This window comes from Gadus macrocephalus, chromosome 1, assembly GCF_031168955.1.
Source record: "Gadus macrocephalus chromosome 1, ASM3116895v1".
Taxonomy (NCBI): Eukaryota; Metazoa; Chordata; class Actinopteri; order Gadiformes; family Gadidae; genus Gadus; species Gadus macrocephalus.
The window spans coordinates 22,531,822-22,546,821 of record NC_082382.1 but is presented as its reverse complement, the minus strand read 5'-3'; the positions used below and the strand labels follow the sequence as shown (position 1 = coordinate 22,546,821).

General features: G+C 50.9%; 2 protein-coding genes across 2 annotated transcripts in view; one reads left to right on the top strand and one right to left on the bottom strand.

Annotated features, from left to right (window-relative positions):
• LOC132464009 (uncharacterized) overlaps positions 1–7,549 on the top strand; it is an 8,162-nt gene extending 613 nt beyond the window's left edge. Inside the window, exons 2-7 of the mRNA XM_060060165.1 lie at positions 1,848–2,062; positions 4,653–4,833; positions 5,054–5,146; positions 5,648–6,149; positions 6,570–7,029; positions 7,117–7,549. Of these exons, the coding sequence (XP_059916148.1) occupies positions 1,848–2,062; positions 4,653–4,833; positions 5,054–5,146; positions 5,648–6,149; positions 6,570–7,029; positions 7,117–7,549 (1,884 nt within the window). The remainder of the gene's footprint in view (positions 1–1,847; positions 2,063–4,652; positions 4,834–5,053; positions 5,147–5,647; positions 6,150–6,569; positions 7,030–7,116) is intronic.
• Positions 7,550–10,115: 2,566 nt separating this feature from the next.
• Positions 10,116–15,000, bottom strand: part of snx21 (sorting nexin family member 21) — a 6,685-nt gene continuing 1,800 nt past the window's right edge. Inside the window, exons 2-6 of the mRNA XM_060059063.1 lie at positions 14,098–14,422; positions 13,590–13,774; positions 13,231–13,372; positions 12,869–13,034; positions 10,116–12,399 (exon numbers count right to left, since the gene is read on the bottom strand). Coding sequence (XP_059915046.1) covers positions 11,775–12,399; positions 12,869–13,034; positions 13,231–13,372; positions 13,590–13,774; positions 14,098–14,398 — 1,419 coding nt within the window. The 5' untranslated portion in view covers positions 14,399–14,422 and the 3' untranslated portion in view covers positions 10,116–11,774. The remainder of the gene's footprint in view (positions 12,400–12,868; positions 13,035–13,230; positions 13,373–13,589; positions 13,775–14,097; positions 14,423–15,000) is intronic.

The following is a 15,000-nucleotide window of genomic DNA, read 5'->3' as shown; positions in this document are numbered from 1 at the left end:
GAGAGAGAGAGAGAGAGAGAGAGAGAGAGAGAGGACCAGCAACAAAGATGTGATGTTCTCGAGGACGACCTGCTAACACGCACGCTCACATATAAATATATACAAACAAACCAACACACACACACACACACACACACACACACACACACACACACACACACACACACACACACACACACACACACACACGCACACACACACTAACCTAGATACATTCTGCAGCCCTCAGAAACTGTAGAAAGGCTCAGATGACCGGAGGCTATAACTATTAGCACACTGTGTGTGTGTGTGTGTGTGTGTGTGTGTGTGTGTGTGTGTGTGTGTGTGTGTGTGTGTGTGTGTGTGTGTGTGTGTGTGCGTGTGTGTGTTTGTCTGCAGGGACAACCTCCAGCAGACTAACTCGTACTCATACTGACAAAGTACTTACAGTACCACAGTACAGACAGAGAGTACCACAGTACAGACAGAGTACCATAGTATCAAAGTACTACCAGAATTTCACAGTACTACCATAGTGCTGCAGTACTACCAGAGTACCACAGTACTAAGAGCATTCCAGTACTCCCAGAGCACGTTGGTATTGAGACACAGAACAAGATGTGAGGCCACTTGATCTCCCATCAGTACCTTCTACGAGGAAGACGAGGAGCAGAGGAGACAGAAGGGAAGAGAAGGGAATGGAGAGGAAGAGAGACAGTGCCCCGAAAAGAGAGAGACAGTGAAGGGGAGAGAGAAGTGAATGGAGAGGAAGAGAGACAGTGCCCTAGAGAGAGAGAGACAGTGAAGGGGAGAAAGAGAAGAGAGGAATAGAGATAGTACTCTGAGGAGAGAGAGAGAGACAGTGAAGGGGAGAGAGAATAGAGAGGAAGAGAGATAGTGCTCAGAAAAGAGAGAGAGACAGTGAAGGGAGAGAGAGGAGAGAGGAAGAGAGATAGTGCCCCAAAGAGAGAGAGAGAGACAGTGAAGGGGAGAGAGAGGAGAGGGGAAGAGAGATATTGCCCCGAAGAGAAAGAGAGAGAGACAGTGAAGGGGAGAGAGGAGAGGGGAAGAGCGACAGCGATAAAGAGAGAGTGAGCGACGTCTAGGAAGATCTGTCTAACTGCGTTACGTCAAAATGGGACCGCACATCTCTGTACTGTTCTGCCTGCATGCATACAGACATACACAAACATACATACTGTACACATACATACATGCAGGGATGCAGGCATGTATGTATGTATATGTGTATTTGTGTGTGTGTGTGTGTGTGTGTGTGTGTGTGTGTGTGTGTGTGTGTGTGTGTGTGTGTGTGTGTGTGTGTGTGTGTGTGTGTGTGTGTGTGTGCGTGTGTTAATGTATGTTTGTTTGTGTATGTGTCTGTCTGTGTGTGTGTATGTGTGCATGCGTGCGTGTGTCAGTATGTGTGTATGGGTGTCTGCGTGTGTGTGTGTGTGTGTGTGTGCCCCTGGCCAGGCAGTCAGGGGGTAAAAGTATAGCGCAGAGTTTACAGGCTGACCTATATACAGCATGCTATGCTAAGGCTATCAGCTACAATCATAAAGCATGCTAATGCTAACTTCTCCTTCTCAAACAGCATGTAAACACAAACACACTCACACACAGCATGCTAATGCTAACGCTATCACCTACATTTATACTGCATGCTAACACTACAGCTAACCCCTTCTCTCATGCCCATGCCAATGCTTCCACTAACATCTACTTTCATACTGCATGCTAATGCTAACACCTGCTCTCACGCCTCACCTGCTCTGTAAGACTGAGTTTGGCTCGGTGACAAGTTGTCATGGTTATGACCTCTATGCGTCTGTGCACATCAGGATCCTAACGGTCCCTATTTCCAGGCCAAAGGTCAAGACCCCACACATCACCGGCACAGGGAGGAGCTTCACTTCGTGGATGAGTACGGTCAGCCAATCGCAGTGCAGGTGGATGACAGGAGGGGGCGTGGCCACAGGAAGAGGCACGCCGACTACACGGCGGAGAGACAATGGGACGCCCTGAGAGCCATGGGGCTGGTGAACAGAGACGACGCCCACAGGGACGAGTACAGCAATGGGTAGGTCACAGAGAGACCTACAGCCATTGGTAGGTCAGTAGAGAGAGAGACCAACACCCATGGGTAGGTCACAGAGAGACCTACAGCCATGGGTAGGTCCGAGAGAGACCTACAGCCATCGGTAGGTCAGTAGAGAGAGAGACCAACACCCATGAGTAGGTCACAGAGAGACCTACAGCCATGGGTAGGTCACAGGGAGACCTACAGCCATGGGTAGGTCACAGAGAGACCTACAGCCATGGGTAGGTCACAGAGAGACCTACAGCCATGGGTAGGTCACAGAGAGACCTACAGCAATGGGTAGGTCACAGAGAGACCTACAGCCGTCGGTAGGTCAGTAGAGAGAGAGACCAACACCCATGGGTAGGTCACAGAGAGACCTAAGGCCATGGGTAGGTCAGTAGAGAGAGAGACCTACAGCCATGGGTAGATCACAGAGAGACCTACAGCCATGGGTAGGTCACAGAGGGACCTACAGCCATGGGTAGGTCACAGAGAGACCTACAGCCATGGGTAGGTGACAGAGAGACCTACAGCAATGGGTAGGTCACAGAGAGACCTACAGCCGTCGGTAGGTCAGTAGAGAGAGAGACCAACACCCATGGGTAGGTCACAGAGAGACCTACAGCCATGGGTAGGTCAGTAGAGAGAGAGACCTACAGCCATGGGTAGATCACAGAGAGACTTACAGCCATGGGTAGGTCAGTAGAGAGAGAGACCAACACCCATGGGTAGGTCACAGAGAGACCTACAGCAATGGGTAGGTCAGTAGAGAGAGAGACCAACACCAATGGGTAGGTCACAGAGAGACCTACAGGTCAGACTAATGGCCCATAAAGAAGGGAAAAGAAAGAGGCAGGAGATGTTTGGTCAGAGGTTTCCCTACGAAAGAGAAACTCATCGAGAAGGCAACATGAAGCTTTCAGATGGAAATCTTGATAAGCGTATTCCTACCGTGTTGATTTGAAACCTTTACGGACACATTGTCTAAGAACTTCAGTGTCCAGACAGGATATCTTAGTCTTCCGGTTGCCTACAGGAAATGCTGCATTGATCAGTGCTGGCCGCCGAAACAATTAGGAAGAAGAAGGAGGTGAAGGCTGGTGAAGCAGTAGGAGGTAGAGGAAGTAGCAGGAGCAGGAGAAGTTGGGTCTTGTAGGAGTTTCAGGAAACAGTGTGGGTGAGACCTAGCCTGGCGATGTCATACTCATAATTCTAGTCAGAATATGAGTCTGAGACCGAACCATTGGGCTGTGATTATAGGGCGGAACCAGGAAGGAAAATGCCTCTTCGCTCAATTGGATAGACCTAAAATCAATCAGAGCAACGTAGTATGTGACGTATGTTGTGCGAAGCACAGCTATTCTCAGACTAACTCAACTGAGCGCACGTTCGAAGAAGTAGAAAAAGAAGATGGACATAAACGATTTATGCCGGTTTTGTAAAAAGAATTTAAGGATACACGGACAAATTGGCAACACGGTCAGCATTTTTGAGAAAAAAAGTAAAAGCGCTGAGCGCTCTTTGGTGACGTGGTTGATTACGTTAATGTGGATCATCTGTCCATCAACGTATAAAGCCCGCCCTTACAATTTGATTGGTCAGATCACTTTTTGATCTGACCAAATACCTCCCAACGAGCTCAATTCCAGACTGAATCTCCAGACCAAATATTTTGTGGGCGGAGTTCAGGCTGGTATCCAGGCTAGGTGAGACCAGCACTTGAAGAACATTGTACACTCCAAGGTCTTTCTCGTGTCACTGGTCTCTTAACCGGTTACCGGTGTTTAGAGTTAGTGGTTTAAGGAACTGTTCTCCTACCTTAAAGGTTGGGTATGGGATTTGCGAAACGCCAGCAGATTTTGAAAATACACAACTCAAATGGTCCTACCCCCTCTCCTTCAACGCTGACTCTGACTCCACCCATTCCAAGTACCTGGACGCGCAATCATGCACGAGCGCGAACACAGATGCGCGAGAGCGAGCCAGGCTAGCGTAGGTTTTCGTTAAAAAACATGGCGAATAGAAGTCTTCTACTGCTAGGTCCAAATGTGGATTAACTAGTTCCAGTAGCTACCGCAGGATAACAACAAACAGGAGCTTGCTCTGGGTCACGAGCTCTGGGTCACGAGTACTGCACGAAGGGGTCGCGCGCGGGGGAGGGGGAGTGCAGTACGACCGTCTGATTGACGTACTTACTGTCCAATGCAACTCGGTGGCTGTGGAAATCATTGGCTGGAGTTTTTCGAGCCCTGCCCGTTCCACAGATGATTGACTTATTTAATTTTCCTGTCAGTACTTCTAACTCAGTGGCTGTAAGTGGGTTATGATAAGGATTTCAAGTAATTTTGCAAAAATGGCCAAAAAAGCGAATTCCATACCAAACCTTTAAGGAGCTCTGCTGTCCAACATGTAACGGTACCATGGAAAGTTCCTCTCCATGGTCCCAATTTGGTTCCCAGCATAGTCTTCATCCCATTATGATCACAACCTGAGAGTATTGGGAGATACTTGATTCTTCAACACTTCTAGTCCCTCAATATCACATGAAGTTTTCTCCCTGTGAAATATCAAACTTCCCTCTCCATAGGCAATACTACGGTCACATGAACCGATCACCTGACATGTACTCTGATCACATGATGATGACCCCTGAACTCTGCCAAGCCAATGACTACCGGCCCAGCATGTCAGGGGACCAGCCCTCGGCCCATAGCTACATGCCTACCGTCTCCTACAGCCTTGACCACCTGGACAGACTGGACTACCAGGTATCACCTGTCTGCCTTCCACCCTGTCTGTCTGTCTGTCTATGGGCGTGTCTTTCTGCCTTTCTGTCTGTCGTCCACTTTGACTCTCTGCCCGTCTGCATGACTGTCTCTTTATGTCTGTCTGTCTGTTTGTCTTTCTGCATATCCCTGTTCACTGACGCTAACTGACCTGGCGTGGTCCAAGTGCTGGGACCTGATGTGAATTTCTGTCTTGTCTCAGGCTCATGGCTCACCTTACCAACCAAACTCAGAGAATTGTCTGATTGGCTGCTACAACACAGAGGAGGCGGGACCAAACCACTTTCACAGACAGGTAGAGAACCTCATCTCAAATCACCTTCATAGAATATAGCTCTCATCCTTCATAGAGGACAGAGCTCTCATCCCTTCATAGAGGACAGAGCTCTCATCCCTTCATAGAGGACAGAGCTCTCATCCCTTCATAAAGGACAGAGCTCTCATCCCTTCATAGAGGACAGAGCTCTCAGCCCTTCATAGAGGACAGAGCTCTCATCCCTTCATAGAGAACAGAGCTCTCATCCCTTCATAGAGGACAGAGCTCTCATCCCTTCATAGAGGACAGAGCTCTCATCCCTTCATAGAGGACAGAGCTCTCATCCCTTCATAGAGGACAGAGCTCTCATCCGTTCATAGAGAACAGAGCTCTCGTCTCATCCCCTCATAGAGAATAGAGGTCATCCCTCATATAGAACAGAGCTTTCATCCCTTCATAGAGAACAGAGCTCTCATCCTTCATTTAGAATAGAGCTCTCATCCCTCCATAGAGGGTGTAATGACCTCCCCTGGTCTCCAGGCTGACTTCAGCGCCCCCTGGAGGGCAGACCGTTCTCTGGGCTACCTCCCGCTCAGCGAGCTGGACAGCGGGCTGGGCTGCGGGCCGGACAGCCCCCACCTCCATCACCAGCTGCTGCTGTCGGAGGTGGAGACCGATGCCGTGTCCTCGCTGCCCGGCCACACCCCCTCCTCCCCGGGCTCCTCCCCCTCCTCAGAGTCCCTCCTCTCCTCGGAGCCCAGCGACTCCGGGTTCCACAGCGTGAGCACCGGGGAGTTCCGCCGGTTCCACAAGATGCACGGGAGCCACGGAGCCCACAGACACGCCCCCCCCCACCGCCCAGGCCCCTCCCCCCGGGAGCAGAGAGGACGCTGGGACCTGGAGTCCATCCCCGAGACCACGCAGGTGAACCAGGCGTCCCGCTGCACCGTGGGGAACAGTGTGACCACCACGGTGCAGTTCCACCGGGCGGAGAAGAGCCCCACCCTGCCCCGGCACCACCCGCCCTCCACCCTCGCACTCGGTGAGAACTAGCGAATGTACCTTTTATTGTCTAAATATTTCTTAATATATCTTAAAACATCGTTTTTGGGAGTAGCTCTATCCTAATCATTTAACGCTCCTGGTCTAATTCAACCGCTCAGATGTATGTCTGTGACCTTCCCCCTTGCTGAGCTCTGTGCTAGTGTAAGCTAGCTATGTGCTAGAGTGTTAGCTAGCTCTTTGCTAAAGTGTTAGCAAGCTCTGCGCTATAGTGTTGGCTAGCTCTGTGCTAGAGTGTTGGCTAGCTCTGTGCAAGAGTGTTGGCTAGCTCTGTGCTAGAGTGTTAGCTAAATCTGCGCTAGAGTGTTGGCTAGCTCTCAGGTATTGTTGGGTAGCTCTGTGCTCCAGTGTTGGCTAGCTCTGTGCTAGCGCCCTCTCCTGACAGCTGTATGTCCCCCAGGCTGCCGCACCGAGCCCTGCCAACGGAGGGTGCTGTGGCTGGAGCAGCAGCATCATCATCGGAGGGGCGGGACCATAGACACACCTGGGCGGAGCCAGACCCTGACGGACCTGAGTGACAGGCAACGCCCTCGCAGAGCCAGCCACCCTAACATGAACCAGACCGGACCCCCAGGAGCCCCCAGCCCTGCCCCGGAGCCCCGTAGCACGGCCAGCGTCCCTGGTCCCGACCGCCCCACTCCCCCCCCACGCCTCCAGCTCAACTCCCTCCAGCTCCACGACCCCCCCGGGGGCAGGAGTGCGGAGGAGTGGGAGGTGCGCTGGAGGAGCCGGGAGGAGGAGGACTCCCTCTCCAAGAGCCCCGGCTCCGCCTCCAGTCGCGCCTCCAACGGCCGCAGTGTTCAGACTCTGGGGAATCGAACCAGCACCCCCAGGAGCCACTATGGCCCCCTCTACAGCACGCTGGCGGTGGCCCCCCTCTCCCCTCACTCCCCCCACTCCCCTCACTCCCCCCACTCCCCCCACTCCCCCTCCTCCCCCCGCTGCAGACTGTCCAATCAGAAGGCGGTGAGGAACCAGCTGCTGCGGGCCCGGGCGTCCCGATTGGCCAGGGAGCGCAGTGAGGTCACCACGGACGAGGAGGCGCGGGGAGAGGGCGGGGCGGGAGGCGCGGGCTGGGAGGAGGAGCGGCACTGGGCGGGGCGCTACTGGAGCCGCACCGAGCGGCGGCGCCACGCGGCGTTGTCACGGCAACACCGCGAGCGGCGGGGGGGCGGGGCGGAGGAGCTGGCGGCCGGGGGTCAGGGGTCGACCTCCTCCCAGACGGTGCTGGAGCTCAGCCACATGAAGCAGAACCGCCTGCGCCACAGCAAGCTGCTCGACGACTGGACCACGGTGGAGGAGCTGCTGTCACACGGGACCCGCGTGGACACTGACAGCCAGCTCTGTCGCAGCCCTCTGCTATCTGTTACTACGGTCTGACCGATCCTCACTCTGCTATCTGTTACTACGGTCTGACCGATCCCCACTATATCTGTTACTACGGTCTGACAGATCCTCACTCTGCTATCTGTTACTACGGTCTGACAGATCCTCACTCTGCTATCTGTTACTATGGTCTGACAGATCCCCACTCTATCTGTTACTACGGTCTGACCGATCCAAACTCTGCTTTCTGTTACTATGGTCTGACAGATCCTAACTCTGCTATCCGTTAATACGGTCTGACAGATCCTAACTCTGCTATCTGTTACTGTTGTCTTACAGATCCTAACCATCTGTTACTACTGTCTCACTGCTCCTATTTATATCCGTTACTGCTGTCTAATTCTGTTACCTGCTACAAGTGTCTGACAGGATTTCATCTGCACCCTGTAATCAGTGTCTACGGGCTAACGCCCGGCAAACTGTTATCTGTTAGTGCTGTCTAGAGACCACCTAGGTTAGACTGTGATTGGTGCCGCCGAGATACAACCAGCTTAGTGAACAGGATGAACCTGTGGTCTGGGCTCAGCAGGGAGCTGATCAATACCAGATCAATAACAAATCCATAACAGATCCATAACAGATCCATCACAGATCAGTCACAGATCCATCCCAGACCCATAACAGTGGTCCAGGCAGAAGTTCCTGATGAGAAATGTAAGCATTATGTGTAAATGGGAGATGACCCTTGATGCAGGAAAGAGTCATACAAAGATATTTTGAAAGGAAGGGCAGAAGCTTAGTATCCGGGATCTGCAACAAAGAAAGTTTATTTTTATGGCCTGTGTTTTGAAAAGAGAAAAGAGTTGACCTCTGTGGATATATTGGTAAAGTACTATATTTGATAAACCACGTGTGTGTGTGTGTGTGTGTGTGTGTGTGTGTGTGTGTGTGTGTGTGTGTGTGTGTGTGTGTGTGTGTGTGTGTGTGTGTGTGTGTGTGTGAACAACTTGTTTGTGCACTGTTCTTCTGTGTTAACCTGGTAAAGTGTTGATGTACAATCTGTTTTTGGGGGGAACAAAACTACAATCATCTCACTAGAGCCCTGAGTGACACAAAGCTAGCACTTTATATCAGCTAGCATTTAGCATGTTCACCTTAGCTACCAGCTGTGAATGCAAAACAGTGTACCCAGATGAACCCAGCTGAGCCAGTATGTAATGTAGTGATCAAACTAACTCTTGAGTGAACTTTTCTATTAAAGAGCCTTTAACTTGCAAGTAAACTTCAAGAGCAACATTTCCAAAAAAGTTGAAGCAAAGTAAATCGTATACGTAAAGTCATTTGAAGCGGTAAGAACTTGTTCTCAGAGTCCGGCTGGGAAGCACACATGGGAGAAGGTTCAAGTCGGAAACACAGATGGATTTCTCATCAGACTGTAAACAAGCAACACATGAGGCAAGAAGGTTCAAGGATGGGATGTATCTCCTCCATATTTATGCTTTTTCGGCATATTATGTTTTGTTTGTATTTCTTAACAAACTTGTTGATATAAAAATATCCCTCTTACCTTGGACTGACCATAGCCTGTGGACGGGACCATCGTCTGTCTACGTCTGAGAACCAATACCGTGGTCTGTCTACGTCTGAAAACCAATACCGTGGTCTGTCTACGTCTGAAAACCAATACCGTGGTCTGTCTACGTCTGAAAACCAATAGCATCGTGGCCTCATGGCAGGCTTTTCTTCATCCAATCTGCATCATCACTTATCTCACTTTATTAGACCATAGTGGTCCCCCATAGCGGTCCCCCATATTGGTCCCCCATAGTGGGGTCCCATAGTGGTCCCCATAGTGGAGCCCATAGCAGTCTCCAATAGTGCTCTGGGGTCCTGAACCACCAGTTGGAATCTGCTCTCGAGGTTGAATTCAAGACCTTGTAGAAAGCAGCACACTGATGATGTCACAGATGACAGATGACAGTTGCTAGGTAACTGTGTATGCATGCCGAAGTAATGGTTGCTAGGGTGATGCGAGGGGGCAATGGGGACGTCAGGGTTGTCACGGAGATGACGGATGATCTGCTGTGAAGCAGTGGTTCCAGGGACACTGGGTGTGTTTGTTACAAATGAATTCAACACATTCCGGAATTATTCCATTGGACCACTGGAACATAAGCATGTCACACGGCTCCCTCTAGTGGTCAATAACCAGAATCACATTCCAGCACTAGGACACAGCCCATCCTCACAGCTGTGTGGAGGATTCAATTACAAACAACAGCAATAATAGGACAGTGGCAGCATGTCAATATAATATATAAAGTTATTAAACAGATATATGCATGGTGCAGGAGTGAGCAGTAGCAAGCGGCAGAACCTGACTTGTTGAGCAAATTGTGCTCACTTTAGCATCGATTCTGTTTCTTTTGGAGGCCATGAGCGCTGAGCCCAGGTGAAGGTTGGTGTCAGGGTGGGGTCAGGGTGGGGTCCTGTCCGTCCCTCTTACTCGGCCGTGTTGAGAACGCTGAAGGCTGCACCAATCAGAGCACGCCTCCATCTGCCCCCTGCTGGTGACCTCTGCAGGTCCAGGGGCAGCCTGGAAGAATCACGCAACACGCTCTGCCGAGACAAGACCTTTATTCTATAAAACACAACTGTAGAAAAAACAAGTTCCCTGGACCCTCCTCCACAGAACCCATGAACAGAGCAGCTCTTCCACCTTCACCCCACGGCTGGGACTCACCACAGGTGAACAACAGAAAGGTCCTATGTCCCTTAATTAAACACCCAAATGACTTCTATTGCCTTTATCAAATAATACATTTCTTGATGTCTAAAATCCTATTTTAATTAAATAAACTGAAATGTATTTAATCCTGTTGAATAGTTTCCAGAACTTCTCACACACAAAGGTGCGAGATTTCCAAACGGCTAGGGTCCTTTAAGTGCTGTTGAAAATGCTTTTTGGGCGACTAAGGCCTCCGTCTGGTCAGATGGGGACCCTCTGCCCCCTAGTGGTCAGATATGAATCATGCACCATTATATCGATACGTTTAAAAGGAGCCTTAAAGTTCCATTCCACATATTCCTTCCTCGTTTAAACATGTAAGATCAATGTAAAAGGATGTGGACGAAGCCTAGAGATATTAAAAAACGTGGCACTGTAAAAAGTGTAAATATTGTAGCGAAAGCGACAGAGATAACTCAGAAAGGACCTGCTGCACAGTATTATAGGTTACATGAGGACTATAATAGCGTTCCTTTACATGTCTATAAAGAGGATAATATTGTACGCTAGCAGCAGACTGTGGTGTGCTTGGTGTGTTTACATCAGAGTTAAGACGTTATCCAACACAGCTTTATGTAATGTCTTTGTGCCTTCAGGAAGTCCAACATGTGTAAAAACGTGTTTTTGAGAGGCCTAAACGATATGTTCTGTCCGCTACCTTACCTGCAGTCTTCCCTGCAAAGACCGCAAGTAATGGCGGACATTGTCTCTGTCCAGACATAAATCAGCCATGATTCTTCTTCAACTCACCCCCTCTGACACTGAGCACACATTCCAAAATGTGCTTCCTAATGAGTGGTTTTGTCCAAAACAAACGTCATCTGTTCTTAGTACTGACCTGCTTAAAATACCCTTTTTCAATGCTAAAACTAGCTAGCTACATATCTTTAATAATGCCTAAGATAGTTAGCTATATGCCTTTATTAATGCTCAAGGTAGCATTTTGAATGCCTTTATTAATGCTAAATCAAGTCAGCTAATCGCCATATTCATGCTATATAGGCGGCCAGCTAAATGCCGTTGTTTATGCTAATGCTAGATAGCTAATTATATTCATTAAAAGGTGCAGTATATTTAGTTCACTGTATGATACCATTTAAAATCGTTCAAGGCACCTTGTTACACGATACTTGGCTACACGATGCGGTCGTATACGATGACATCATTGTGGAAGTTACCTGCTGGCCCCCGATAGGCCAGTATGGGACTCCGTAGTTCGGAAGGGGAGGGCGGATCTCATCGCTGGATGCTAGTTAATCCTGCACTCTCACCTCTAAGGCTAAAAGTAGCTCGCTAATCCCTTTATTAATGCTAGCCACTAGGTGCTACGATATACTTGGTAGATACTTCTACTACTGGTGCAACACTAAGGTGCCTCAATAAAGTGTCTACGTGTGTGCGCGCGTCTTTGTGTGTGTGTGTGTTTTCTTGTGTGTGTGCACGTGCGTGCGTGTGTGTGCGTGTGTGTGTGTGTGTGCGTGTGTGTGTGCGCTACCCCTCCGTCTCCGTCTCTCTCAGGTCTTGTTTCACCAGGAACTCCTTGATGGTTGGCTGGTTGTCAGGCTCCACCCACTGCTCCTCAAGCTGCTGCAGAAGCCCCTCCCACTGCCGCTTGTCTCTTCCTGTTTGCCATGACAACCGAACAATGGCCCTTAGCAACTGAAGCAGGAGTGGGTGGGGCTTGGGCAGGAGCAGAGGAGGGTTTTCATTGGTTGGGCTGAGGTTGTCCATAGTTTGGGGAAGTTCTATCGGTAGTGCGGTGTATGGCCTATCACCAAGGGGGTGTGGCCCATCCTCCTGGGGGTGTGGCCTGTCCTCAAAGGTGTTGTCGGTGTGTGGGGGCGGGGCTAGGAGGCGGAGGGCCTCGTCACAGTGTTCCTGAGCTTCTTCCAGCTGGTCCACTTCCTGGAAACAGCTGGCCAGTGCCACGAGCGTGAACAGCCAATGGGGGGAGGCGGGGGATGGGGCCAATGCGGTCGGCGTGGACGATAGAGTTGGCGGGGCCAGTGGTGTGGGCGTGGCCGACGTGGTGGGCGGGGCCTGAGGGTGGCCCAGTTTGGTCTGCAGTCTCTTAGCGTTGAGCAGTGGACCCAGAGCCTCCTGGTACCGCCCCACCCTGCAGGACCACAGCACGAGGGTGGTGTTAGTGGAGGGTGGTGTTAGTGAAGTGTTAGTGAAGGGTGGTGTTAGTGGAGGGTGGTGTAAGTGAAGGGTGGTGTTAAATAAGGGTGATGTTAGTGAGGGGTGGTGTAATGAAGGGTGGTGTTAATGAAGGGTGGTGTTAATGAAGGGTGGTGTTAATGAAGGGTGGTGTTAATGAAGGGTGGCGTTAGTGAAGGCTGGTGTTAATGAAGGGTGGTGTTAACAAAGGGGGGTGTTGGTGAAGGGTGGCGTTGGTCAAGGGTGGTGATAACAAAGGGTGGTGTTAGTGAAGGGTGGTGTAATGGAGGCTGGTTTTATTGAAGGGTGGTGCTAGTGAAGGCTGGTGTACAGCAACATGACTACTGGTTAACACCTGAGGAGAGGACCAGGACCAGGACCAGGACCAGGACCAGGACCAGGACCAGGACCAGGACTCAGTGTACCTGATGAGCAGCTGTCCGGTCAGCAGGTCCGGCAGGTAGAAGAAGAGCCTGACGCAGGACGCCCCCCTCAGCACCGCCCCGGAGCACAGGTGGGACAGGTACTGCTCGAAGGCCCGGCTCCGCCGCGCGATGGTCTGCGCCGTGTAGTTACTGCGCAGCTTCTTACCTAGCAACCGCCGTCAGAGTCATGGCAACCAGAGAACACATGATGGACGTCACGGCATGATGTCAGAGAATGTATTGTATTGTTCTCTCTCTCTCTCTCTCTCTCTCTCTCTCTCTCTCTCTCTCTCTCTCTCTCTCTCTCTCTCTCTCTCTCTCTCTCTCTCTCTCTCTCTCTCTCTCTCTCTCTCTCTCCTCACGTGGGAAGCAGACTCCGTGCATCTGGTCTCCATGGTTACGGCGCAGGGTGGCGTGGAGCCGCTGGAAGTCAGAGTATCGCCTGGTGATGACGGCCGGGGTCTTGTCACTGCCACCCGCCTGCACCACGTGGATGGTGTAGAGCTACACACACACACACACACACACACACACATATTAATACATACACACACACACACACATAAATGCATTCACACACACACACACACACACACACACACACACACACACACACACACACACACACACACACACACACACACACACACACACACACACACACACACACACACACACACACACACACACACACACGTGTTGGGACGTCTCCTCCCCTCACCACGTATTTGGCGGAGCCCTCCACCACCACGCTGGCGTCCGTGGCCTCGAACAGCAGCTGGTCCGCCCCCCGCCCCCTGCTGGGGGGGGCCGGGGCCACGCCCCCCCGGAGCCCCCGCCAGCCCTCCTGCAGCAGGCGTGCTGCGGGGGAGGGGCCTAACTGAGCCCCGCCCACCGGACTGGTCTCTGAGTGGAGGGCGGCAGAGTCAGGGGAGACAGGCGGGAAGACAGACGGACAGACTGGCAGACAAACAGACAGACAGACAGACAGACAGACAGACAGACAGACAGACAGACAGACAGACCATTTTTTAAGGCGAAATTTAAGGCGAAAAGGCGAAAAGTTCTCAGCTACAATGTTTTTTTGGGAGAGACATGCTGAATAAATTCAACATGTTATCAAACTTCAAAATAATATTGATCAATCGTGATTTCAATGTTGAACAAAATAATCGTGATTATGATTTTTCCCATAATCGAGCAGCCCTAACAGACAGGTGTCTCCTCACCTGTGCTGCTAAGCCCCTCCTCCATGGACTCGCTCAGGAAGTCTGAGTCGCTGTCTATCCCTGAGCCCTCCTCCTCTCCTCCCTCCTCTCCTCCTCCTCCTGCTCCTGCTCCTGCTCCGTCGAAGCACAGCATGCCGCCAAGCCTCTCGGACACACACTCCTCCTCCTCGGCTAGCTCCGCCTCCCATCGCTCCTCCTCCCTCCCATCCGCTTCCTGTTCACTTCCTGGTGGCTGAGGCTCCGCCCCCTCGCCCTCCTTGAAGAGCGAGCGCTTCAAACGCTCCAGCAGGCGGGACGCCATCAGCCTCCTCAACACCGGGGGGCGCTAGGGGCACACCAGGGAACAGGGTTTAAAGACAGTTTTAATACAATTACTTTACAGGGTTAAGTAAACTAAAAAGGGTTTATTATACAGGGTTGAATAGACGGGTTTAATATAATTACTATAAAGGGGTTTAATATACAGGATTGAGTATAATTATACAGGGCATTATCTACATTATTATAAAACAGCTTTAGCGACTGGTTGAGGTCGTTAGGGATCAGTGACCAGGTGAGGTCATGAGCGACCAGGTGAGCGTCTTCCTGACCAGGTGAGCTTGTAATCACACTAGGCCACGCCCCCGGGGGACACTGAGGGAGGGATCGTTGTGAGCGGCAGTGTGTGACTCAGCATGTAAACCGACCGTTAGATGAACACACCCTCAGTCCCCTTCTAATATCTTCCACGTTGCAGAATGCAGAAGACTTCCCACCGCAGATAAAAGAGATGACTGGGCAGTCTAAACTCGAGACAAGAGGGAAATATCAGGCTAATATTTACTCTCAAGGTCCAGCTTTTTGGTGTGTTTATTATTTAAAGTGTCAGGGAGCTCTCTGTATAAGCTTGAATTCAAACACTAT